The 24766-nt window shown below is 48.4% G+C and overlaps 3 protein-coding genes and 1 pseudogene across 3 annotated transcripts; 2 read left to right on the forward strand and 2 right to left on the reverse strand.

Moving 5' to 3' along the window:
• The first annotated feature begins 4361 nt into the window (after positions 1-4361).
• LOC136449505 (serine/threonine protein phosphatase 2A 57 kDa regulatory subunit B' kappa isoform-like) lies at positions 4362-7716 on the forward strand. Its single transcript, XM_066449550.1, has 2 exons — positions 4362-5944; positions 7110-7716. Exons 1-2 carry the CDS (start codon positions 4820-4822, stop codon positions 7488-7490), a joined length of 1506 nt encoding a protein of 501 aa, XP_066305647.1. The 5' UTR covers positions 4362-4819; the 3' UTR covers positions 7491-7716.
• A 1617-nt stretch (positions 7717-9333) lies between these two features.
• On the reverse strand, positions 9334-13168 carry LOC136449506 (protein PGR-like). Its single transcript, XM_066449551.1, has 5 exons — positions 12688-13168; positions 12484-12597; positions 10118-10340; positions 9781-10029; positions 9334-9670 (listed from the first exon to the last, which is right to left on the reverse strand). Exons 1-5 carry the CDS (start codon positions 12846-12848, stop codon positions 9539-9541), a joined length of 879 nt encoding a protein of 292 aa, XP_066305648.1. The 5' UTR covers positions 12849-13168; the 3' UTR covers positions 9334-9538.
• Positions 13169-13358: 190 nt separating this feature from the next.
• LOC136451519 (uncharacterized) lies at positions 13359-18081 on the reverse strand. The gene is made up of 6 exons (XM_066452216.1): positions 17739-18081; positions 17144-17311; positions 15080-15326; positions 14300-14446; positions 13933-14204; positions 13359-13834 (listed from the first exon to the last, which is right to left on the reverse strand). Exons 1-6 carry the CDS (start codon positions 18018-18020, stop codon positions 13658-13660), a joined length of 1293 nt encoding a protein of 430 aa, XP_066308313.1. The 5' UTR covers positions 18021-18081; the 3' UTR covers positions 13359-13657.
• A 1295-nt stretch (positions 18082-19376) lies between these two features.
• LOC136451520 (protein HYPER-SENSITIVITY-RELATED 4-like) lies at positions 19377-21267 on the forward strand (annotated as a pseudogene).
• The last annotated feature ends 3499 nt before the right edge of the window (positions 21268-24766 follow it).

A 24766-nucleotide genomic window follows, 5' to 3' on the forward strand; every position in this document is an offset into this window, starting at 1 on the left:
TTTTGCTCTACCTCATGGTTCATGTTGTTTGAAGATGAGGCGACTAAACTGAAGAACAACATAAAGGCAAGAGATGAAGCACTCCGTGGCTCCCTGACCTTCTTTGATTTGGTTTGTTAGGAAAGTTCGACCGCCGTTCCACTGCTTACTGTCGCTGAAAACCACGTTAGAAAATCACTTCTGTTGCCAGCAAGCCAGATGCCGCATCGATTCTCTGCAGGCTATCACAGTCCTTAGTGAACCTCCGTGGTGAGCTGTTGTCTCTTCTTGAATATCCAGTCTTGGACAACGCCATGCTTCCCAAACTAAAGCAGACTTTGGCCAAGAGAACAGATGCCCCAGCGACTGTTGAATAGTGTTGCCATTCCGTAGCCAACTATGTATTTTCTTCTCTTTTATTACTATTCCTCTGGAGAAATGGCTGCATGCCAAGCAACCATGTGCGTGTGTCCGTTCAACTGCTATCTTTCAGTGTTCTGAACTTTGCAAATCTGTTCTTCAGACTATAGCTATGAGTATTTTATTTCTCATGAACGATGCCTTATCTGTGTGTTTCAAAAACAAGAAAAAAAATCCACCGTTGTGTACATGCTTTCTATAACACGTGTTATTCCACTTGCCAGATAGAACTACGGCCATCACTCGCGCGCATGGATGCGTGCAAATCACTAGTGAATCATATTATCTTCAAGATGGATAGAGGTGGATATCGAACCAGCTTGACTCAGTTTGGCTTGGTTCGTTAGCTTAGCAAGCTAGAGGGCCAACTTGGATCGGCTTGGTTATCAGCTCGAGCTAGCTCACTTGGGCTCGTGAGCTGGGTATAAAAATCAAGAACACAAATGGAGATTTAGATAACTTGTATTAGAAAATGTCAATTGATCTGTACGAATCGATTCTTTTTCCATATCAAATCTTTGACCTTTTCAAAAGGGATGTAGATAACATTTGGATCCCAGCAAGTATACAAACCGATCAATACATCCACACATTGTAACTCATCTGGTCTCCGGCGACATGCCTAGAGCCAACGGTTTAATGGAAGCTCTTTTTTCCGAGATAAAAAGAAAAGTAGAGATTTTCACATGCAGCAGGTGGAAGGAATCAAGGAACCTTCACTGCATCCCATGAAAACCCGAGGACCTCGACGGCTCGACCGAAACCTGAGCCCATCATCTGGCTAGAACCTAGATGTAGGAGATGAAGATCCCTAGTTGCTAAGTATCTGAACACGTGCGCCATTGACCGTCTGAAACTCGGGGCAGAAAAAATTGTCGCATTGAAGAACCATGGTCGTCTCTCGGCCATGTGCTTGCAGCCAGCAATGGCCCTGTTCGCTTTGCTAAAAAGCCATGATTGAAAGTAGTGTTCGCTGATTTGTTGTGAGAGAAAAACATTGTTCGTTCGCTGAATAGTACGGCTTATAAGACAAGCGAACGTGACCATAATATTCTCAACCGAAACCTGATAACATGATCAAATGAAAGGTCCTTCTCTTCCTTTTTTATGCTGATGCGGTGGATCGAAATCGGACGAGAGCCACCAGTGTGTTTTGGCTCCAGATTGGTCTCGCCTGCGCCGTGTGCGGAACATGGGTGGGGGACGGCGACGGCGGCTGGCGAGTCTCGGCCAGGCTTTGTGACTGACGTGGTCTCGTTGCCGCTCGCTGAATGAGGTGGAGGTGGAGGTGGTGTGGCGGCATCGCATCGGCTCAGGGCTTGTGGAGTGTTGGCTCACTGGCTCTTCCCTTTTCAGCGCGAAAACGACCGCCTTATCCATGTCTGGTTATCCATCCTATCTAGGGCCATCGCCTGCTGCCATGTCAATGTCTTTGTCTTCTTCTCTTTTGAAAGATTTATTTCGAGAAAGTGATGACACACCTGGAGCTTGGGAAGCTAAAACGAATGTATAACCAGACAAGCTAGTTTGGGGCTTCAGTAACAAGCTAGCTTGGGGCTTCAGTAGTTCAGTTGAAATCATGAGCAAATCGAGCACGTTGTAGACTTGTATTGTACGTAGACTAGTAGACTACTCTATTGTAGCATGGGTTTCATGATCACGATATTTTACGGCCTTGGGGCGAACAAAAGTTCAGAGGACGACTTAATGCCTACTCAAACCACAGTCTCGCAATCGCAATGAAATGAAATGATTAGGTGTTGGGATGTCAAACAAAGTCATCATTCGCCTTAGAAGAAAGAAGAGTGCATCATCAGTTTCTCAACTGTAGAACACTTATTTTTAGAGAAGCCTTCTATTTATTTATTGAAAAAAGCCTTCTATTTCTATATGCATGATAAAAAAAAACTGAGTACTCCCTTTGGTAAAAAAAACATATCATTTAAGAGCTGGTCAATCTTTTAAAACTACAAATATCGATAATATTCTAAATTATGTAGTTCAAAAAAATGCAAGATTTATTATATATAGATAGTGTTGAAAAATACTTAAAAAATCTGATAAATTTGCATAATTTCAAGAATATATTTAGAAGATATTAGCAGCCAAAGATATATATCGAAAAAATCGTATATATTAAAATGTGACACACATTTTGACGAAGTACATCTTGTGAGGAAATAGAAGTGATGAACTGTTTTTTATATTTTAGTCTGAGGAATCGGAGGCGAGTGGTTTGTTTGTTGTCTATGGTCTTCTTACACGTTGCATTGTTGTTCTGTTTAGAGAATGTAGTGCGTTGAACCGTTGATCAATCACCATCTCATGGTGTGTATCCACACGAATAACACCTACATGGGGATATAGTCATTGTACTAACATTGATGGATGAACCCATAATAATGGGCCAGTCCATCTAAGATGAGGTATTACTCAAACCAAGCACCAAATTTGTTTTCATGAATGCACTTAGATACTTGAAATAAAACAAAAGTAGAACAATCAACAATGTTAGAACCACAATTATAACCCAACTAATATCATCCATCAATGATATAACTTGATATTTCTCATTACTATCTTGACGTTTTAAGATTTGCTACTCAACCTTTTGCCAGCACAGAGCTTGTATCTTCACAGTCAAAACTCAAACATCAACTCGTCCAAAATTGGTGACAAATCCGATATAAAATGAGTGAAGCCTAGTCGATCAGAAGGCGAGCAGGTTTCTTTGTAAATGTTCATTTGAGTTTGAGGGTCTATTTGGAACTGCTCTGCTCCATGTTTTTCAGCCAAAGAGAGCTCCATAAACTCTGCTCCAGGGAAAAAATGAAGAGTTGAGAGAGCACCTAAGGGGTGCTCTAAAAAGTAAGAACTCCAGGGTTTGGTTGAAACTGCTCCACGGTGGAGTTTGAGAAGACTCCTAAACAAACCCTAAAACTTCGACTTAGATGAGTGTTCATATTTTAGTTAACTAACATGGTCGTTGTTTATGAGGTGTAAGCGGGGCCAGAAACTCTGGGGTTTCATTGGTATGTGAGCAATGTGCATATCTCTATAGTGGTAAGGGAACCTCCAACGACTACAAACTTAGACACCCTACAATAGGTCCCACACATTCCTTTTTCCCACACACTTTCTTCCTCCTGGATCACACCTGGTCTAAGGACAACAGCCGCCTCGCTCGCACCCTAGGTCATAGCAAGTTGCCATTGACCTAGCCCTCGCTCGCCCGGGCAGTCGCTAGCCCACCGCCGCTCTAGACGTTTGCCGCGATGCCACCGATGGAGCTTACTCCGTCCGTCGCCTTGACTTGCTTCGAGTGTCACCATCTCTACCGTGGCTTGCTTCGGGACTCGCTCGCGCTCTAGCCGCCGGGACCCGCTTATGCTCCAATCGCATCAAGACCTGCTCACATATAGCCGTTGCGGCAGACCTCATAACTCGTCAGAGCCTAGCGTGGGGATAAGAGTTGGCTCTTCTCTTTTTCCCCATTTTTCTCTCTCTCCTTTTACGTAGTTAAAATGCTGACTTGGGTTTGTACGAGCTAGCTGAAATGTCTTTATCGATGTTGCTCGAAGTGTTAGTAGAAAAAGAAGAAACAAAATGATAAAAATGATGACGGGTCACTATGAAATTAGCAATTGAACATGTGCCGTCGCTAAAAAAAGAAACAACCGAATGATTATTTCCCCAACCGTTACAACTGATTTCCCATTATCCAATCACCACCATGCAGTTCATACCCGTATGCCTTTCCAGAGCGAAAGAAGGAAACCAGCCACAAAAAAGGTCCGAGATTTGACGGCTGAGGAAGCTCGAAACGCCCTATCCGACGTTCCAACCGCGCCGAGCGGGCGATCCATCGTCCTTGCAGCGCAGCACCAGCAGTGCAGCTCGCTCGCTCGCTCGGAGAGTGTCCTCTCGCCTCCTCCCCTCCCCGCCAGCGGCTGCCCTCCCCTTCCCCTGCCACCAGCCCACCACCACCCCTCCTCAAAACGCCAAAATTTCCCCACCTCTCCACGCCCTTTCCCCTCCTCCCGAGATCCCATCCATGGCCGCCTCCCGCCCCCGGATCTGTCGCTGAGCCCGCCATTGCCGGATCCCTGCCAGGCCTCCTCCCCGCCGTCGCGCTCCCGGCCCGGTTTTATTGGGCGCGGCGTGGCATTCCCTCTCATCTCGGTGCGTTCACCGGGGGGCGGTGGTTGATCTGTACCGGCGGGTGCAGCGCGCCTCGCGATCTCTTGCTGTCGCTGCGGGAGGATCGGCCGCTCGTCGCCGTTGCCAAGCGCGCTCTTTTAAGGCCCAGGGATTTCGCGCGCCCCCGTGTCCGTGCTGCCGAGAGGAGGCCGGTCCTGTCGGAATGGTCGTTTAATTGGGGAGATTTGATGTGTTGTTGGTGCCGCCGGATCTCGCCGACATGTGGAAGCAATTTATTGGGAAGCTGTCGTGGAAGGCGATGAAATCCAGCTCTGGCGGCGGGGGCGCGGGCTCGCCGCCTGCGAAGCCGCCGCCGCCCCTATCATCGCCTCGGGAGAACGGGGCCTCGCCGCGGGTGAATGGGGCCACGGCGAAGCCCAACCTCTCGCCTCCTTCTCCCGCGGCTGGCGCCGGAGCCGGAGCCGAGGTGAGGTCCAGGGAGGACGCCTTTGTCCAGAAGGTTAACATTTGCTGCGCGGTGTACGATTTCTCCGACCGGGGCAAAGACTCGCCGGAGAAGGAGCGGAAGCGGCAGATGCTCATGTCCCTGGTCGACTGCATTGGCGCCGCTGAGGAGCCCCTCACGGAGACAATGATAGCAGCGTGCGTGCGCATGTTCGCCGCTAACCTGTTCAGGGTCTTCCCGCCCAAAGTCCGCTCTGGCACCTCGGCTTCGGAGACCGAGGAGGACGAGCCCTTCTTCGATCCGTCCTGGTACCACCTGCAAGTCGTTTATGAGTTTCTCCTTAGGTTTGTGACTTCGCCACTCGTGGATGCTAAGGTGGCTAGGAAGTATGTGGATAGCCCTTTTGTCTCCAAGCTGCTCGATCTGTTTGATTCGGATGACCCGAGAGAAAGGGACTGCTTGAAGACAATATTGCATAGGATATATGGCAAGTTCATGGGAAACCGACCATTCATCCGTAAGGCTGTGAGCAATATCTTCTATAGGTTTGTGTTCGAGACAGATCATCACAATGGGATTGCCGAGCTGTTGGAGGTCTTTGGCAGTGTGATAAGTGGGTTTGCCAAGCCATTGAAGGAGGAACATAAGTTGTTCTTATGGAAAGCATTGATACCACTTCATAAGCCGAAATCAGTGGGAGTGTATCTGCCACAGCTGACATATTGCATCACACAATTTATTGAGAAGGAACCAAAGCTTTCTGGGACTGTGATCAGAGGCCTGTTAAAGTACTGGCCAGTTACAAATAGTCAGAAGGAAATAATGTTTTTGGGGGAGTTGGAGGAGGTGCTGGAGTTGACTGACATGGCTGAATTTCAGAAGTGCATGGTTCCCGTATTTTGGAAGATTGCTAGTTGCCTGAATAGCTCTCATTTTCAGGTGAGATTCACTCTTTATATTTTGTTCTGGTCTTGTGCTCATAACAGTTGCCTTGGTAAAAAAATACTAACAGGAATATATGCTCGTGTAATCATTAGTTTCTCTAATAATGGTTACATACACAGATTTAAGATTTTTTTAATCAAGTAATAGTTGCACTGTTGTTTGCCAGATGGATCTTTCGCTTATTTTAATTGAAGAGTCTGTTTGACCCCTTTCCTTTTCGCCTTGCTTTTCTGATTTATTAGTGTCCCTTTACATGGTCCCCTGTGCCTTTATGACATAGTGCTTACTAATTAATGATAAGAATTTCATCAGTGGTTAAAATCTTTTCTTGTTGGCTAAAGTGAGACCACACACTTATGTTATTGGCTTAAGTTTAGTTGGTGGCCACTTTCCTTTATGAGGCTTCAGGCCATTTGTTTTTACCATAGAATAGGAAATGCCAGACAGTTCTCTAATTCTGCCTCATATTGGTCTCAGTGTACTCTAGAAATCTTAGGTCACGAATAAATCCACGGTCCAAAGGCAGATGATAGGAATCTTTGGTGTGTTAATGCGTGGCAATTGTCAAAAATCTGCTGCTCTTGTAAATACTCAAATTTCCTCAATAAATCAAAGATGTAGACATTTGCACTTTGTGGGGCTTGACAATCAGCTAGGTGGAATTATGATTTTCAATCTGTACTGTCTATGGATTTTGTGCACTAATTTTGTGTACTCCTATTTCCTTGTATGTACAGCATATTGTATTCATCTGTCTTCGTCAATTAAATAAGATACATAAATGGAGGGTTCTGAACAGGCTGACATTTGCGATTGTACTGTCTTTGTTCATGTCACTTGCATGTTCGACAATACATGCATATTGCCCCCTTTGGTAGGGATTGACCAGCTCCAGATTCACCCGACAAAAACACTGTTCACGGGAGCTATTTTCCTCTCTCCTCTCACAGAGCCGGTGGAGCTGAAAAAACTGGCTTCACCTGCTCCCACCAGCTCTGTGAGAGGAGAAGAGGAGAGAGGAAAATGCTCCTGTGAACAGTGTTGCAAAAGTGTTTTGTCAGGTGAATCTGGAGCCCTGTGAATCCCTACCAAAGGGGAAGCGTAAAGGAGTTAGCATTTGAAACTCAAGCACTGCTTTTCTTTGGCATGCTTTTTGCAGGTTGCAGAGAGAGCCTTGTTCCTATGGAACAATGAGCACCTATTCGATATGATCTCCCAAAACCGTCAAGTGATCCTACCGATTATATACCCAGCTCTGGAGAGGAACACCCGCTGGCACTGGAACCAATCAGTCCTCAATGTAACAATGAACGTGCGGAAAATGTTCCGCGAAATGGATGAGAGGCTGCTTCTCTCCTGCCAGAACAACTTCCAAGAGGAAGAGGAGAAGCGAGCTGCGACCGTGGAGCGGCGGAGGATCATGTGGGAGCAGCTGGAGCGGAGCGCTGCTCGTGGGTATCACCAACCGGTGATCGCCGCAGACGCGAGCTTTCCTGCGCCCCCTTCGTCGTCTCGTCTTGTAGCCCCTACCGTGACTTGAGAATATGAGATTGCAACAAAATGTGCTCCGTTTTCACCACTTGGTAGCTAAGCTAGATGAAGTTGCTTGCTTCACTGGGGATGCACAAAGGCGTTTTGTTACCTTCTGTATGCATAACCCCCTGTCAAAGTCTGTAATTAATAGTTGATGGTTTGAGGACAAAGGGACATTTTGAATTTTGCATGGCGTATTCTTGAAATGGGCATGTGTTTTCTTCTTGCCTGAATCTTGTCTGATTCTACCAGATTGCCCTCTGCTCTGTATATCTGGAGTCTGGACAGTGTGCATCATGGGAGGATGACAAGTAACAAGTTTGCAGCTTTTCTTTTTGTTGTTTTCGTGGCAAATAGCTTATGCTTATTTTTTATTGTATTATGTGGACAAATATGGAGTATGGTGGGAAGGAAACAAGAACAGCTGAGGCTGGCTGACACACAATCCATCTCTTTCAGAATGTTGTGCTTAGGTTATCTACTTGCTGGTTGCTATTTTGTATTATAAGTAGGATCCATGTTTGCATGATCTTACCTAATATTCTGAGAATTATTTGGATCCAGCTGTGGAGACTGGAGAGCCTTCAAAATGTATGTACATCGTTAATGTGGATAAGTTCATACGTATATACAACTGGAGAAGTAAGAAATGAATTCGTGCCCTGTATATGCCTCTTTATATGATATATATTGTCTGAATCCTGAGTGAATTCTCACCTGATGTTGAATGCCACCGCATCTCTTAATGAACACTTGTTTATTGCGCTACTCCAGACATCCGTTAACGTGTGTACCATACGCTGTCAAACAAGATTAACTACTAGTACAGCATGATCCTTTCGGATACGAGATTATTGATCCACGTGGGCCAATCAGGTAGTAGCACTGATACCTGCATACCCGAGGAAGACAGGAAGTAGCTGTCTGAGAGTGACACGTGACCCCCTTGAGCTGAGCTGAGCTCCAAGAGACACAGCAGAGCTGCAGGCACATATACAGCTTCAACAAAAGCTTCCTATTATCTCGTAAACTCTTCGTCTCCTCCGGTAGTAGAAGTAGAAGTGTAGAACACAGTCAGATGATGTATAACCCTCCGGCTACGCAGGAGATGTCCTACTACGGGCACGTCCAGAAGCGCCACCACGACAGAGGGCTGCCTCTACGAAATGGTGACTGAATCCTTCTCCTGTCACTCTCCTCGGTTCCTCGGACCTCTTGCTTGCTCATCATCCATCCCTCATCTTTGGCAGCCTCTTCACAGCGTGCTGCTGCTTCTGCTGCCACGAGACCTGCGAGTGCTGCCTCGACTGCCTCTGCTGCTGCGGCTAATCAGTTGTTCCTAACAAGCTGATCCTCACAGCGATGAGAACAGCTAGTTCAGGAACCCTGCTGGAACTTGGAATGGAATTAAGATCTGTGTTTGTTGATTGTTGTTGACTTGATGCACAAATGTGATATGCCAGCTGTGCTTTAAGGTTCAAAAGTGATGGTGGATGTGTAGAGATATACTGTGTTATTTTTCTGATCTTGCTCACATGTATCATTATAGCCATAATGCACCCTTTGTTATTATTCATATGTTTGTTTGTACAAATAGGTTTTTTCCGTTCTTAATTAGAGGGGCCATCGGGTCCAGCCATCTTTACCTTATGAAGTTTTCAATAATTTTTTTCTTTTATCTAACAAAAAAGTACATAAATAAAATATTCATAAATTGATGAGCACGAAGATGATGAGAATAAATATGCTATGGTAGGCACAAAATAAATATGCTCACAGAGAAAGCATCACATGAATCACGTCTCCTGCAATTAGGGAGAATATGTGTAGAGCAACGATTTTGAGACATCTTTAAGAGAAACGTGAAATTTCTCTATTTCACAAGATCTCAGTGTTAAAGATACTCGATAAATAAAAACAATTTTACATCTACTGCTACGTGTATGAAAATGATTAATGGCACTGCTACACAATTTGCTGTTCTAATTCATCAATCAGATTTTTCTGTCATCTAATGTGGACCTACCATAGCACCAATACTTGCCATAGCTAACCTCAGAAAATGTATGTGCAAGCCACCGCAGTAAGAACAGTTGTCAAGAACACAGAGACTACATTGACCCCGTTGTTATCCAGTATGTTCATCCCTGAAATCCTCGTTACGGTTGGACCATCTACTCCCACCACCTAAGCAAAACAAACATAACACAACAGAGAATCAGCTTTTAAAATCAGAGACAAAGGAGATAAGGATATGTAGACATCGGGCAGATTTCAAATAGTTTAGGTTGTGATACCTTGTTGCGAACACTGCAGAACCCACTATACTGGACTGTTGCGCCCAAGAACGAATCGATCAGGCTTCCACATAGGCCAGCAGCTGTAGCCAAGGGTATAACTAGCAGCTGGCTCCAGAATACATCAGAAGCACACTGAGTGGTGAATAATCCTATCAGCACAAACGCAAGCCCAATCGAGAATCCAGCTGCTGCTGCTGCGAGAAGCCCATCTATGGTTACACCACCATTCGTACCCTTCCGCACTCTCTGATAAAATTGAAAGGAAACAGTGAAAGATTAAAATTATATGTTTGCTAATGATTTGTGAAATCAGAAAAAAAAGCCTCAACATTACCTTGAATGTTGTGATAATTCGTGGCTCAGCTTTACTAAGAATCCCGAGCTCAGAAGACCATGTATCACCATTGCAGCAAGCATAATGTCCGATAACACCACCAATAAGAGCAGTTACAGGAGTTGACTCTTTTGAATCCAAGCACCTATCTGTCCCTCCAGTAACTGATGCTATCAAAACAACCAAGATACTTGCAATGCCGCTATTTGACAAAACTTGCTTCCTGCCAATAAGAGCGGGGTGCACCTGCATTAGAGAGATTCAGAAGGGAACTTTCTGAAATCCAAACATATCCAGCTAAGTAATGATGTCAATTGTCAATATTTTCAAAATTAAAAAGCATACAGATACAGGCACAATGGTTGAACCTCATTTACATCCAATGTCATGTGGGGCTAAGTCTACCAGCGAACAAGGCTCAGGATAGGAAAACTGAATTTGGGTCTTGATTGATAATCGATTACAAGTTCCATATATATAGTTTCCCTCTCTATCTCTAAGAAACAAACTCTTATATATAGTTGGATGTGCCCACGTCCTGGGACTCATGGCGTGCATTGCGACGTCAGTCACACTGGGAGACGTAGCCCCACAATTGACAATGACATCCAGATCAAGAGCTTTTGTTTTGGGAAAAGTGACTCATTAAATCTGAAAAAAGATAAATACAGGTGGAGGATAATGTTACATCAAAATAGAAACTGGTCATTCTTTATTATTTTTTGTATTCTAGCAACCCTATGAGTAAGAGTGAACATATAATGTAATAATCAATGACATAGCTCCTGAGCTGAAGAAAGTAGGCATGCAAAGGGAAAAATATTAATTCACACCAGCGTACATAAAGGTATGCAAAACACCTCTTATTGGAGAGTGGACATGATGCGGTCCTTAACAGAAAAAAAAGGCAATCGAATTCAAACTGAGGGACATCATCTTTCACTTATAAAAGGTTTGCGCATCTAGTCATTTTATCAATGGAAAAAGTCTACATAACCCCCTCAACTATTCAGGGTGGACTACTTCACCCCCCCAAACTATAAAACCGAATTTTCTACCCCCTGAACTTTCCAAACCGCTCAAATAACCCTCTCAACTATTCAGGGTGGATTATTTATTTATTTATTTTCACTGAATCTTTAAAAAATCATAGTAAATCATAGAAAAACCATAAAATGGAAAAATCCAATTTTGTTGGACTCCACATGAATAGGTCTACGCAGTAAACATATAATATGGCATACTTTAGTACAAATGTTTTACTATAGCTTTAGATCTATGCTTTTTCTGTAATTAAATGAAATAATTCATAGCTGCAGCTTCGTTCTATGGTCCAATTGTGGTGAAATTTTTATGGTGGGCTAATTATGGTATGCTTGAATTATAGTAAAAATTTCATACTCATTGGATCATGTATAACTTAGTTATAGATAAAGCATAGATTTAACAAGCATAAAACTAAATAAATCTATAACTAAGTTATACATGATCCAATGAGTATGAAATTTTTACTACAGTTCAAGCATGCAATAATTAGCCTACCATAAAAATTTCACCACAATTGAACCATAGAAGTTGCAGCTATGAATTATTCCATTTAATTACAGAAAAGCATAGATCTAAAGCTACAGCAAAAGCTTTGTACTAAAGTATACCATATTATATGTTCACTATGTAGATCTACTCATGTGGAGTCCAACAAAATTGGATTTTTCATTTTATGATTTTTCTGTGATTTACTATGATTTTTCAAAGATTCAGCGGAAATAAATAATAAAGAAAAAGACAAAACCACCGTCACTATAGCAAAACCACCGTCTAAAACCGCTTGGGGGGTTATTTGACCGGTTTTGAAAAATTCAGGGGGTAAAAAATCTGGTTTTATGGGAGGTGAAGTAGTCCACCCTGAATAGATGAGGGGGTTATGTAGACTTTTCCTTTTATCAATGCATATGAAGCCCTTGGTTTCTCCGCAGACAACAACAGGATCACTACACGACGTACTCAAAACAAAACTCCCACTAGATTCTCTGAGCTCGCAGAAAATTTCTACTTACAGACAAACTCTATTCCACCGAATCAACTCATTATTATTCTACTAAATAACCGAAACTGAAATCACCTGAAGTCTCTATAGAGCTAACGATGTAGACAAAAACGAAATCAATAAGTCTCCAATTTGCAGAAGTTCCTCATTCCTCAATCTCTAACATCATTCACCAAACATACAAAGAGGCTTTAGACACAGTTTCATGGCTTACATAGAATTACCACACCACTGAGAACAAGCATTCCATATTACTCTTGGCTATAAACTGGGTATAGGCAATAGAGATAAGAGCAACAGAGGCAGCGATCTCGCTCACCAGTTACGCTGCCCGCCCTCCTTAAACTCGGGATCGAGAGCACGCTTCCTCGCCTCGCCGACCCTCGTCACCCGCGACGACGTGAAGAAGAACACCAGTAGCAGCCCAGCGAACCTGCACGTGCCAAACTCGAGATCTCGTCACGAATTCACGGGCGAGCCCTTCCGCCGGAAAGGAATATTTGAAAAGAGGCGGCTCTCTAACCTGTACCCGGCGATGGTATGAGCCACCATGGCGGGGACTCCGACGAACACGGCACTGGAGTCGACAGACTTGCGCCGTACGGCGCGCGCCGCGATGGCGGCTCCCGCCGCCACCGCCACTGCCGCACGGATCCAGATGCTGTCGCCGCCGCCGTGATCCATTGCGGCGACCTGATATCGAAATCTTTTGGAGTTCCCCGCGGATGTCCCGTTCCCGTCCCTAGTGCGGTAGTGCCGGCGCGGCCGCAAGCGGAAGACGCGAGGTGGTCTGTCCGCGGCGTGGAGCAGCAGGACAGGCAGTGGAGAGGGGCGTCGCGGGGACCGACGGCGGCGGGCTGGGAAGAGCAGAGGGGAGCGGCGAGCGGCGAGCGGCCGTGAACGGCGGGGCGCGGCACCGGGAGATGGCGGCTGCGAAATCTCCGTTTGGTAGCGCTACTCGGTTTCTCGCGTGGGCCGTGACGCTACCGAACGGCCCCCTAAAAAGTCGTTAACTCGTTATGCCTGGCAACTTCCGCAAGGCACACCTTGCTTTTTATTCAGCACACATTGTCATTCCTATCCATCTTCCTGTAACAGCTGGGCCCACAATGCATTGACTTGCATTTTTACCAACAAAATCTCAGAATTAATAAGAGGCAACAAAATATTGTATACAATATACAACAACATTTTCAAATGGATGATTAGCACAAGTAAACAGAAGATAGAAGTCATGTAAATTTCAGACTTCAATTCGTTTGTCCAAACCATGTACGATGTACTCCTGCATCTAAGAATAGAACAAAAAAACCAGGAAGTCTACAAATTGTTCCTTAATCTAACTAGCATCAGCCTTATCCATTAGGCTTAGGCTAGTGAAAATGAGCACATGATTTGAGGTCATCATCGTACCACTTTTACCCCTACAACCAGTGGACTACACTGAACACACAACAAACCTATAAACCTAAACCTCCAACTATATCGCTGGACTAAAATCTTCCTCTGCCCCTTCCTCGTCCTCGGCCCCTTCCCCTGCCCCGTCCCCGGCCTCGAAAATCACTTCTACCACCACCTGCTTCATCAGGGCCACTGAAACTGAACATGCTCATCCGTAAACGTTCAGCATCTGAACTCTCCGCCCCGCCACTGAAAACATCTGCCCCACCCTGAAAAACATCATATTGATACTGAAATCAACATTCCACACTGGTGTTACAAAAAATCTGGAAAGGGATGCATCATTGCAACAGAGAATCGGACTAACATGCATATCTTCTAGATCTAGTTGTTCCTGCAGTTGCCTTGCCAACTCCTCATCTCGGCTAGTGTCATGCACATAGCTTTCTGCAGCGGGCTTCGAACCAATGGCTTTCCTCTTCTCCCATTCATCAAGGGTAAAAAGCTGAGCATCTTCTTCCTTACCTTTGCCCTTGAATCTATGACCCCGACCACGCCTGTCTTCAGGCATAGCCTGTGACATTTTCTGCAGTAGCTTCTGTGCAGCAGCTTGGTTTTGGACAGGAACAGCTTTGCTGGCTGCACATTGCAAGGAAATAAGTCTTAGTTCCAACTGCCCCCTGACAAATTATGATGATTGAATTGATATCAAAGATAAGGTTCTGGAGTCTGACCTTCTTTTGGTCTGCTATCTTGAGTAATTTCCTTAGATTCAGCCTTGCTTTCAATAGTGTCTTTGTTCACATCGTTCGAATCCTCATTCATTGGTTTGCCACCAGAATTAACTGGGGCATGGTCACGAGTAACTGCCAACTTCCTAGCTTTATGAAAGGAAGACAGACCGCAAGTTACGAAGAAATCACCAAAGTCTAAAAGTTTTGCAAGCACGCAATAATAGCGCATAACAGATGAGAATAATGTAGGTATACAGAACAAGTGCATATGTTGCAAGCATGTGAGAAACCTAAGGACCAGATTTCCAACTCAAGGGATGCAGAGCTCCATGTTTGTAAAAAATGACAAGGAACCGGTCCGTTATCTGCTTAATGGTGCTTGTTCAGATTTACAGGACTTCACAGTGACTTCCTATTAAATCTCAACAAAATTAGTATATTTCTAGCGAGGAGTATAACACTATACATTATAACACCTTTTCATGAGGAAATAATCCTGAAGTGCCATCCATGCGGATTTCACCGCCTGAACCAAATGCAAATTTCTGTTGACTTCTGATACTGTATTTTACTGAATGATGTTTTTACAGAAGTTTTTCGTTTTTGCTGGTGCCTCATGTTGGGTTTCATCTGTAGCCTATGGCGTACCCCAAATTGCTTGGGAGTTGAGACTAAAAGGCTTTGTTCTTGCTGTATTTTCCTTAAGGTAAGAAACTCATACTTCCACAGCTCTTTAGTCAACAGCATGAGTGGAAACAACAAACAAGAGAGGATGGTTACCAGGATATGCTTGAACTTTGGTTGCCCTGCAGGGACGTGCCTCAATGTCTAACTTCTCAAATGGTGGAGGCCCAACTCCATCATCACTTTGAGACAACCTCAAGGATGGACGAGATAAGCCGGAGTACTTCTGGTTCATCTGCCATTCTTCATACAATGATTGGACAGTCCCCCCAATGACACTCACATTTTTCGCGCTTAAGCACAATATGCCATTATTGATTGGAATCTTATTCTCAAGGCGAATCTATACAGGGACAAGGAAAGAGGAAACATGCATGTCAATGCTAATATTTAATAAACTATAGAAAGTTCAACTACTGTATATTTGAGCAAGTGTAAATCACAGAGAACCATAATGTATCAACAACAACAACAAAGCCTTTAAGTCCCAAACAAGTTGGGGTAGGCTAGAGTTGAAACCCAACAGAAGCAATCAAGGTTCAGACACGTGAATAGCTGTCTTCCAAGCACTCCTATCTAAGGCTAAGTCTTTGGGTATATTCCATCCTTTCAAGTCTCCTTTTATTGCCTCTACCCAAGTCAACTTCGGTCTTCCTCTGCCTCTCTTCACGTTACTATCCTGACTTAGGATTCCACTACGCACCGGTGCATCTGGAGGTCTCCGTTGCACATGTCCAAACCATCTCAACCGGTGTTGGACAAGCTTTTCTTCAATTGGCGCTACCCCTAATCTCTCACGTATATCATCGTTCCGAACTCGATCCCTTCTTGTATGACCGCAAATCCAACGCAACATACGCATTTCCGCGACACTTAGCTGTTGAATATGTCGTCTTTTCGTAGGCCAACATTCTGCACCATACAACATAGCAGGTCTAATCGCCGTCCTATAAAACTTGCCTTTTAGCTTCTGTGGTACCCTTTTGTCACAAAGGACACCAGACGCTTGCCGCCACTTCATCCACCCTGCTTTGATTCTATGGCTAACATCTTCATCATTATCCCCGTCCTTCTGTAGCATTGATCCTAAATATCGAAAGGTATCCTTCCTAGGCACTACTTGACCTTCCAAACTAACATCTTTCTCCTCCTGAGTAGTAGTGCCGAAGTCACATCTCATATACTCAGTTTTAGTTCTACTAAGTCTAAAACCTTTGGACTCCAAAGTCTCCCGCCATAACTCCAGTTTCTGATTCACTCCTGTCCGGCTTTCATCAACTAGCACTACATCGTCCGCGAAAAGCATACACCAAGGGATGTCCCCTTGTATGTCCCTTGTGACCTCATCCATCACTAAAGCAAACAAATAAGGGCTCAAAGCTGACCCTTGATGTAGTCCTATCCTAATCGGGAAGTCATCCGTGTCTCCATCACTTGTTCGAACTCTAGTCACAACATTGCTGTACATGTCCTTAATGAGCCCGACGTACTTCGTTGGGACTTTATGTTTGTCCAACGCCCACCACATAACATTCCTTGGTATTTTATCATAAGCCTTCTCCAAGTCAATAAAAACCATGTGTAGGTCCTTCTTCTTCTCCCTATACCGCTCCATAACTTGTCTTATTAAGAAAATGGCTTCCATGGTTGACCTTCCGGGCATGAAACCAAATTGGTTCATAGAGACCCGCGTTATTGCTCTCAAGCGATGCTCGATAATGTATCATTTTAATCAAAATTAGACCTTCATATTTATTAAAAAAAAGTGTAAGGAAATTCAGATAGACAATGGGGCAGAGTGGCAGACAACCAATGAGAATAGAAAATGCTATCTCCCAACCCCAACTTAATGCCACATCACCATATACATCGTCACAAATAGGTTTCTTTACACTATCCTTATATAGAAATATTAGTTTGCCTACTTATCTTTTTCAAAGTTTGGTTTCATGCTGACGGTTGGAATAGTGTCACACAAAGAGCTACCTGAACAGTAATATTCACTTACTCATTTCCAACATGCTCGGTGGTTTCTAGCTCCAATGTCATTGATACTCAGAACTGAACCAGAAGTCATGGACAATACCTACACTGAATGTGCAGAAAATGCGACTCTCTACAACAAGAATTAGAAGCAGAAGCAGAACACGGTTAACTGACCTTGGTACCTGGAGCTATCTCTTCAGTGATGAATGGGATAGGAGAAAACTCTATGGCTACCGCTTCACATATCCCATCAGTCAGACCAAAGCGCAGAAGACGACGCTGCTGCGGGTTCTTAAAGGAGGCATCAATGATGCTGCGATATATATCCCTTACAGAGACTACCTGTATCAAAACAACAGTTTATAGAAACAGTAAAGATAAGTACAGGATTAAAACAACCAAACACATCCCAGACAAAAAAAAGAGGGATTGTCTTCTATAGTAGCATTAGAATGCACGTTAGATCCACCGAGTGCAGAACAGACACGATCATCATCTGTTCCATCGTCTAAAACATACAGTTAGGTTTCGTATAAGTTCGGTTCAGAGAACTGCATTGACAATGCTCTTTTCCCCTCTTATCGGCTAGTATTAGTAACATCACTGCCCGTAGTACCTGTAGATCACAAATGCAATGTCCACCCAAATCGATCCACAAGTTGAATAATACCCTGTATAATAAGTAAAGCATTTCCTCGGTTTCGGACACAAATATTAGCTGGTGAAGAACCTTGGGACATTGTGATTTTAGAATTTTTATTTACCGTACCTGCAAGACGACGGGGCCGTGGAGGTATGAAAGCCGCTTCGACGTGGCGGCGGCGGTGGCCCGGTCGGGAAGGTACTTGACGCCTAACAACCTCAAGTCCATGTCGACGAGCTCGGACTCCACGGCCTCCGGCGACGGAGTGGGGGAAGCGAGGAGCAGGGCCTGGATGGCCTCGTCGGTGGGGTCACGGAAGCGCCACCCGCGGTCTGCGAGGGACTGCAGGAGCCTGTTCTCCGCGGAAGAGGCCGATGCGCTCGGAGCTTCCGCCGCCGCCGCCGCCATCGCAGTTAGGGTGTTCTCCGGCAGCAAGGTCAGGTCAGACTTCAGGGAGGGCGGGTTTTGCGTTGGGCTATTTGATCGGTACAATTTTTTTTAGAGTTTTGAAAATTATTATTACTATTCACCTTTTAAAATACGTCACGATATACGCTTGGGAATGACTCAGGCCCACCTGCAGGCATACATGACGTCATTCCATTTTCGTATAGGCAAAACTGCCCCTCTACCTTCTTCTTTCTATATGCCACCGACGTGTGGACCCCACTTGTGATCTCCTTCCTTCCTCATCTTCTTCTCCACAACGGCTTCTTCTCCAACTTTCCATGCCGTCAGTGGCTTGACCTGCTGCCATGTGCGCGCGGCTCTGGTGGCCAGCCTAGCCCCCATACGCGGGTGGCCTGCTGCTCATCGTCGGCTACGACCCGAGCGCGATCTGTCGCTGGTCGCCTGCTGTGCTCCCGCATGCGTGTCGCGCGTTGAGTGCTTGACGAGTTCCTCAGCGCTAGTCGAGCCGGTCTTCTAGCCGAGCTCCTCCGTGCCAGCCCCGCCGTAGTTGTTCTAATGTGAAGCTCGCCCGTAGCTCGGTCAGTCGGCCTCCGCCGTGTCCACGAGGCGGGGGAGGCTGTTGAGGGTGGCCAGGGCGGGGGAGCTCACGGAGGGCGGCAGCCATGGAGGGACCAGGCAAGGAAGAAAGGGAGGAAGAACACCATGGGCAAAATCGACCATGGCCAAATACTTGGTGGCCGAATAGGTCTGTAGGTGGGTTTGAGTTCTTTCTAAGCGTACACTACGGCGTATTTCAAAGAATCATAGAATTGTAATGGTACATTTTAAAATAGGTGAATAGCAGCGGTAGTTCTCCAAACCACTTTTCGGAAGTTTGGGAGAGGCTGATAGAATCATACAGCCTGTTCGGCTGGGATTATTCCCTCGTAAACGATCGTAAATTTTCAGCCGGAACAATATTTTTCTCTTACACCAAAACAGCCAGCAGTACTTCTTCACGATCCAGCAATGAACAAGCCCAACCAAACGAACAGGCTGATAGAAGAGCCTTTTAGAAAAAAAAATGGTTCTTCCTTGTATGGTACTTTTTTTTAACTTACATATATGGTCCTGAAAAGAAATTTCATTGCTTCTGTGCCCTTCCGTCAACCCTGTTAGGGTATTCTGGCCCCGTTCGCTTCGCTGAAAAATAAAGCCAAAATGCTGTTCTAGCTTATTTATTGTGAGAAAAAATATAATTGTGGCTAAAAAAAAGACAGATTATAAAAAAGCTAACATAGCCTCGGTTAGGCTCCTTGCCCGTGGATACACGAAATGACTAAATTACCCTTCTGCCATTGTGCCTATTTTGCATCTGACCGAACGAGACCGAGCGACTCCCGACCCAGACCGACCGAACGCTCGAGCGAACGGGGGAGGGCGCCGCCGCCGCCGGCCACGGGCCTCCGCCGACCGCCGGATCCACCTGATCCAGCTGCGCCCCGACCCGCTCCAACCCTCGGCCGTCGTTGTGGAGGCGCCGCCGCTCGACTCGTGGAGCGCGCGCGGCCAGGCATGGTCCGGCGCGGCGAGCCCCTCACGGCACCAGGCGGCCCCGGCCGCGGCCAGGCCGGCGCGGCCGCCACCTCCAGCGAGGGTGGCCAGCGCGGCTCGGCAGTAGGCGGCGTCCCCTACAGGCATCCCGACGCGGCCAGCACCTCTAGCGAGCACCGGCCAGCACCTCCCGGCGCGGCTGGCCCATCCCGCAGCGAGGCATTCACGGCTCCGGTTGGCCCCTCCCGCAGCCAGCAGGTGGAGGCCGGGCTGGTCCAGTCCGAGCAGGGCACCGTCCTCTCCGACCAAGATGGCGTCAACAAGAACAGCCACCTGTCAGAGAGTGAGAGGCACACACGGCACCCTCTGCGATCTCATCACTAGCGCACTGCCCGTGCCCAGCCTCCACTACAGAGGAGAAGCACACCGCACGCAGCGCACCGACTTTAGCAGCTAGCCATGGATCACCTGCCTCTGACCTCTTCGGCTGTCGCCGCTGCGTCGCTGTTCCCCTCGCAGAGCGGCGAGGGGAGGGTGCTCGACGCGTACAAGACGACGCTGGCCACGGCGGCCTCGGCCGCGGCGTACGCCGTGATGGCGTGGAGCATGGCGCGGGAGCTGCTGCCGGACGAGCGGCGCGCCGCGGCTCGGTGGTGCGCGGCAGCCGCGTGCGCCCGGTTCGGCCGCGACGAGAAGGAGCGCCACACTATCGTCATCCGCCACCAGTTCGACGCGGGCTACAGTGAGAACCACCTCTTCGACGCGGCGCGCGCGTACCTGGCCACCCGGATCGACCCGCGCGCCATGCGCCGCCTCTGCCTCGCACGCTCCCGCACCAAGGAGCCCGATGGCAGCGGCAGGTGGAACACGCTGCTTTGCATGGAGCCCGGGGGCTCCGCCGTGAGCCGTCGACGTCTTCGACGGCGTCGAGTTCACCTGGACGTGCGTCGAGACCGGCGGCGACGACAAGAAGAAGGGCAAGGGCGGCGGCAACCCGCGCGAGTCCCTGGAGCTCAGCTTCGACGCCGAGCACACCGAGACGGCGTTGGAGCAGTACGTTCCCTTCGTCATGTCCACGGCGGAGCAGCTGCAACTGCGGGACCACGCCCTTAGAATCTTCATGAATGAGGGCCGCTCGTGGCACGGCATCAACAACCACCATCCGGCCACATTCGACACGCTCGCCATGGACCCGGCGCTAGTCCATCGTCGATGACCTCGACAGGTTCCTCAAGCGCAGGGATTACTACCGCCGCATCGGCAAGGCGTGGAAGCGCGGGTACCTGCTCTACGGCCAGCCCAGCACCGGCAAGTCCAGCCTCGTCGCCGCCATGGCCAACTACCTCCGCTTCAACCTCTACGACCTCGACCTCTCCGAGGTGCGCCTCAACTCGACGCTGCAGAAGCTGCTCATCCACATGCCCAACAAGTCGATGCTCGTCATCGAGGACATCGACTGCTGCTTCGACGACGCCGCCACGTCGACGAATGCCGTGAAGGCGCCGGGGCCGGTTGAGTACCTGGACATATACTTAGGCCATGCAGCCCGAGGCACGACGGCACGGCACGAGGTCCGTTTTTTTAGCCCAACACGAGCACGGCACGGCTTGATGACATGCGGGCCCGGGTTGGCCCGACCCGAGGGAGCAGGCCATGCCTGGGCCGCTGCTCAGGCCCGTGGGCCAGCATGGCACGGCCCGGCCTGAGACAGCCGGCCCGGCCACCCCCCTTCGGCCCTCCCCCTCCTGGCCTCCTCCCCTCCCGCTCCTGGCCTCTCCGCGGCCCAGCGCGCTGCTCGCCCCAGCCGCCCCGCCTTCCCCCGCTCCTCATATATAAGCCGCACGCCACGGCCGTGACGGCTCTGACACCCTGAACCCTAGCTTATTTCTCGTCTCTCTCGCCTCGCCTCGCTCTCGGCTCTTGCCCTCGCGGTCTCGCCTCCGTCCTCCCTAACTCCGGTGAGGTGACCTCGACGCCTCCCCCCCTCATATATAAGCACACACCGCGGTCGCGGCGGCTCTCACACCCCGAACCCTTGCTCATTTCCTCGCCTCGCCTCGCCTCGCTCTCGGGTCTCACGGTCTCCGTCCTCCTCAACTCCGGTGAGGTGACCTCGACGATCCGCCTGCCGCCGACTAGCAGCTCTCTACTCCTCCTACCTGATCCCCTCCCTGTTCCCTCTTCGTCTCTTCCTTCTCCCTCTCCCTATCTCCCCTCTAGATTTCGTTGATTATGTGAGTTGGTTGTCTCTGTTTGTACCTCCTCTGCCGTCCGTCGTCGTTGCTAACTGAGTGTCGTCTTCTCTCTCGTCGTCTTCTCCGGCACCGGGCTTCGGCTGCGCAGGTGAAACCTTAACCCTAACCCTAACTCTAACCCTAACCATGTTCTAATTTCTTCTTTTTCTTTCAATGTATGCTTCTGATTTCTTCTTCCAATGTTTCGCAGGTCGGTAGCCGATGCATCGTCTTCTAGCTGCGGCTTAGAGCGAACAAGGCGGCCACCCGCACCGTCGAGGAATGAGGCTGGATAGGCGGCCATGGCCGACGAGGATGGCCTCCTGCCGGTTGGCCTGGCCCCAGAGGGCGAGAACAACGACGACACTCGAGCCGACGCTGCTGCATTGTTCGGTATCGATCTTGGGGATGGCTCTGCTGCTCCGATTGATGTGGATGCGGACGGTGGCGAAGGGGCGACGACGACTATGAACTCCAATGGCTCTGCTCCTTCGGTTGCTGATACAGGTAACAATAGTAAGCGCAAATCGCCTGTGTGGGCTAATTTTGAGATCTATGAGGTTATTAATGGTTCTAGAATTTGCACCAAGGCTGTTTATAAGATGTGCAAATCTATCTTATCTGCTAGATCTGCTGCTGGCACTGGTCACTTAAAAAGGCACTATCAGGTTCATTAACCCGGGGTCCCTCGGGGACTGGCTTCCACGTTAAGGCTCGGCCCAAAAGAACGGCCTTTTCTTCTTCTGGACCGGCCCAAGAGTCTGAACTCAACAGACCGGAGCACTCGCTTTAGGCCCAGGCCGGCTTCGAACGGCCTCTTCGATCGGAGCGCTAACGCCAGACCCCGGCCGCCTCCGCACGGCCTCCACTCGGAAAGCCTGATCCAAGGACCGCCTCTGACTCCGACCCCGTGTCTCCGATCGGGATTCATAGAAAACCCTGCTGATCGCTATTCTCTGACTGGCGCGCCAGAACTGATTGGGGACCATCCGACCAGGGACGCCCGCTCAGAAAGAACCAGAAGGCATGCAGAGAAAGGCAAGGCATGGCTCACAAGTCAACACCACTGTACTAGGGACCATACCCTGCACAAAGCAGTGCTTCTACAGCCACCCTGACACAAAGTATCGTAGGGGCCGCTAAAAACTCCCATATGGTAAGCCCCCTCCGCGTGTCTCTGGACACCAATTGCGGTATGAGCTCCAGGATTTACCATACCGGATGAACATAGCACAGCTCCTCATATGCCACTAGGCATCTAGAAGTATCTTGCAGGTACCGGCGTCATCCTTCCTGAAGAAGATAGCACAACCTACCGTGTACATCCAACATCCTACAGCGACATCGACAGTATTGGGGGGCTTCAACCATTATCCAGTTTTTATCACCGTAGGCAGCAAGACTTAGAAATATCTGTACTCTCTCTCTCACCTATAAAGATCCATCCCCTTCATCTATAAAAGGGGATGCGCTCCCTCCCCCGAAGGGGAGATCGACTTCTTCAAGCCTAGACTCACTAGATTGACAGCAACACTCCCAACCACAAGACTGCCAAGTTCCGACCGCGACCCTTCCGGCCGGAGCCGACTGAACCTCTTATACATCCCCTCCTTTCTCCTTCTCGTTTGTACCCCCACTACAGACTTTGAGCACCTAGGCTCAGGAATAAAGTCACCGACCGACCCTGACTGGACATAGGGCACGTTGCCTGAACTAGTATAAATACTGTGTTATTGAGTGCTAGGCCACCTCTGATCATAACGTACAACAAAACTATAAATATTTACTAGTTGGTCACTTTCTGCACCGACAGTTGGCGTCGTTCGTGGGGAAGACGCTATACGTTGAACACCTTTTGGTCATCGGATGGCCCATTTTTCCGCCACTCCCGCCGTGGCGGGCTCTAACGATACGATTTGTTTCGGCTCGCTGGAGTTCCCTGTAGTCTCGCCCACCGGGATGCGGGTTCCACCCATCTTTGAGCCATTCCAGGCCTTCCGCTTTGGGAGCCTAGACTTCGTCGTCGACTGACTCGGCGTACTCTACCTCCGCGAGGAGGCTCGTGACCCGGCACCCGTCGGAGGAACGTCCTCCATCGACTCCGGGACACGTGACTTCGACGATGCGGCATCTGCGCTTCATTCCGAGCAAACTCTCTGCTCGAACCCCACTCTGAGTAATATGCATGCTACTCACTCTTTATTTACTATCTCTCACCAGTCACCCGGAGGAAATGTATCGCCCACGCCACAAACGCCATACGATCGGTTCCCCTATGGCCTTGTGTCCTCCGTGGACGCCTATGCTCGGGGACTCCGAAGGATGCTGGCACCGTCCCCCCTCATGTCCGAGTTCGTGGGAGTAGTGGGCTTCGTTCCTGCCATTCCTCACAAACTTCCGGATGATGATAGCGAGAGCGATGGTTCAAGCATCGGTGACGTGGCACCCCGCCACTGTCCGTCTTGGGAGTGCGCTATTGCAGACGCTCCACGACAACCGCCGGTGGTTGTGGAGTCTGTGCGAACTCACACCCCTCTGGACCCACGTGCAGGAGCCCTCGCGTCTACGTAAGCACACGCTGAGGAATTACGACAACGATGGCAGAATCAGCCGTCGTCTGCACCAGCGCCGTTGGTACAGCACGTTGCGCCCCACGTGCCTGGCCTGGCGGGTGGCGCCTAGGGTCACGCTCGTCAGGTTCAGCACGACATCGTGAGTGAAGGGAACGATGTCCCACCAATTCGCCTGGGCCGGCCAGAATATCGCTGCTGCAGCAATGCTTTTTCGTGGTGTTCCTAAGCCTGTCAACCTCAGGAGCGGGCAGTCTACCGGAACCTCCAGGTTCTAGTAGAGGCCACCGCCGTCCAATAGGCAGAAAGCTCCGCATCACGACTCTGACCCTCGCCCTCTCTCCCCACCGGGGGGACGGGGACGCGCCAGCCGGATCAATCTATTCGCTCACCGCCGTAGCCGACA

The sequence above is a fragment of the Miscanthus floridulus genome, chromosome 5, assembly GCF_019320115.1.
Source record: "Miscanthus floridulus cultivar M001 chromosome 5, ASM1932011v1, whole genome shotgun sequence".
Lineage (NCBI taxonomy): Eukaryota > Viridiplantae > Streptophyta > Magnoliopsida > Poales > Poaceae > Miscanthus > Miscanthus floridulus.